The sequence below is a fragment of the Hyalella azteca genome, unplaced genomic scaffold (genome assembly GCF_000764305.2).
Source record: "Hyalella azteca isolate HAZT.00-mixed unplaced genomic scaffold, Hazt_2.0.2 contig14125, whole genome shotgun sequence".
Classification (NCBI taxonomy): domain Eukaryota; kingdom Metazoa; phylum Arthropoda; class Malacostraca; order Amphipoda; family Hyalellidae; genus Hyalella; species Hyalella azteca.
The window spans coordinates 8,728-10,716 of NW_025944020.1; the positions used below are offsets into that span (position 1 = coordinate 8,728).

The window sequence follows — 1,989 nt, forward strand, 5'->3', positions numbered from 1 at the left end:
AGATGTGTATAAGAGAATGGGGTTGAGCCACTCACTTGATGGGGTTCAGCCACTCACTTGATGGGGTTGAGCCCCTCATGCACGAAGGTGCCGTAACCTGTAGGGGTGTAGAAGGCAGGTATGCCCGCACCCCCCGCCCTGATGCGCTCTGCCAGCGTGCCCTGTGAACACATTATATTTTAATTATTACATTATATACCACATTATATTTCACATTATATATCAATTATTATTTAAATAGTATACTATACAGTATTAGATGCCAAAATAAGCTTGTCTAAACAAAGAAGGGTGCTATGTAAACACATTATATATTAATTATTTTTAAAAGTATATAACAAATATATTAGTATAGGTTGGCAAAAGCTTCTCTTTTATGCAAGTTTGATTGAAAACCAGAGCATGTTTTTATTAATAACCTTCTTGTTCGTTTCTCAATGAGTCGAACCAAATTTCTTGCTGGTGCCGGGAGATCAAAAAGCAGGTTACCAAATGAAACTATATGGCACTTACATGCAGACATAACCAGACTAGGTGCTTCGCATCCTTGACTACTAGTTGAGACGAGAGTCTTAGGGGCCAATACACATAGTACCTACTAGATGACTAGGTGCCTTAGTCCTAGAGGACCAATGCGCCTACTAGGTGACTAGGTGCCTGGTGTTCACTACTAGTTGAGACAAGAGTCCTAGAAGCCTATACACATACCACTAGGTTACTAGGTGCCTGGTGTTCACTACTAGACTCACTTGATGGGGTTCAGCCACTCACTTGATGGGGTTCAGCCCCTCATGCACAAAGGTGCCGTAACCTGTAGGGGTGAAGAAGGCAGGGATGCCCGCACCCCCCGCCCTGATGCGCTCTGCCAGGGTGCCCTGTAACCACGTTATATATCATGTATTTCTACAAGTATATATATAAATACATAAGTGTAGGTTATTAAAAGCTTCTTTTTTATGCAAGTTTTATTGAAGACTAGAGCATGTTTTTTATTAATAATCTTCTTGTTCGTTTTTTCAATGAGTCGAACCAAATTTCTTGGTGGCGCCGGGAGACCAAAAAGCAGGTTTCCAAATGAAACTATATGGCACTTACATGCATACATAACCAGACTAGGTGCTTTGTATCCTTAACTACTAGTTAAGACTAGAGTCCTAGGGGCCGATACACATAGCACTAGGTTACTAGTTGTCTGGTGTTCACTACTAGTTGAAACAAGAGTCCTAGAAGCCTATATGCATAGCATTAGGTGACCAGACAATTAGGTACCTGGCACTAAGTGACTAGGTGCCATGTAACCTTCACTACTAGTTGAGTCAAGAGTACAAGGTGCCTCTATGCATAGCACTAGGTGACCAGATAACTAGGCACTAGCAATAAGCAACTAGGCACTAGCACTAAGCAACTAGGTGGCTGGGTCACCTGAGGAGTGAGCTCGACCTCCAGTTCACCGCTCAGATACTGCCGCTCAAACTCTGCGTTCTCGCCCACATAGGAGGCGACCATGCGCTTGATCTGTCGCGCCCTGAGCAACAGCCCCAGACCTGTACACCGGGGGGAGGTTAGGGTGCTGTGGGGAGAGGGGTGAGATGGGGAAGTTAGGGTGCCTAGATAGAGAGTAATAGGGTCTAGACGGGCGTGAGTGTGAAGCCTGAAGTGTAAGTGCACAAAGCTTCATGAGGAGCCGTGACATAAACTGTAAACTAGAAGGCCACGGTTGTCTTCAATATCCTACACTCATCTCAATACATTTGCAGGCTCACAAGAGGGTGAATTTTATTTGACAATTTCAACATAATTCCACACATGAAACATACAAATCATTAATTAATTAATTATAGAATAACTCACCAAAATCATCGACCCCGGCATTGTTGCTGACGACCGTCAGTTTGCTCTGTTTGGTCTTGAGCAGCGCGGCGATCAAGTTCTCGGGGATGCCACACAAGCCAAAGCCTGCCATACAGATGTATATTCAATATACATGAC

The 1,989-nt window shown here is 43.8% G+C and overlaps 1 protein-coding gene across 1 annotated transcript in view; it reads right to left on the minus strand.

Moving 5' to 3' along the window:
- LOC108677164 (succinyl-CoA:3-ketoacid coenzyme A transferase 1, mitochondrial-like) overlaps positions 1 to 1,963 on the minus strand; it is a gene marked incomplete in the record, with an annotated part of 8,076 nt that extends 6,113 nt beyond the window's left edge. The window contains 3 exon segments of the mRNA XM_018165332.1: positions 58 to 161; positions 1,423 to 1,544; positions 1,852 to 1,963. Of these exon segments, the coding sequence (XP_018020821.1) occupies positions 58 to 161; positions 1,423 to 1,544; positions 1,852 to 1,963 (338 nt within the window).
- Between the last annotated feature and the right edge of the window lie 26 nt (positions 1,964 to 1,989).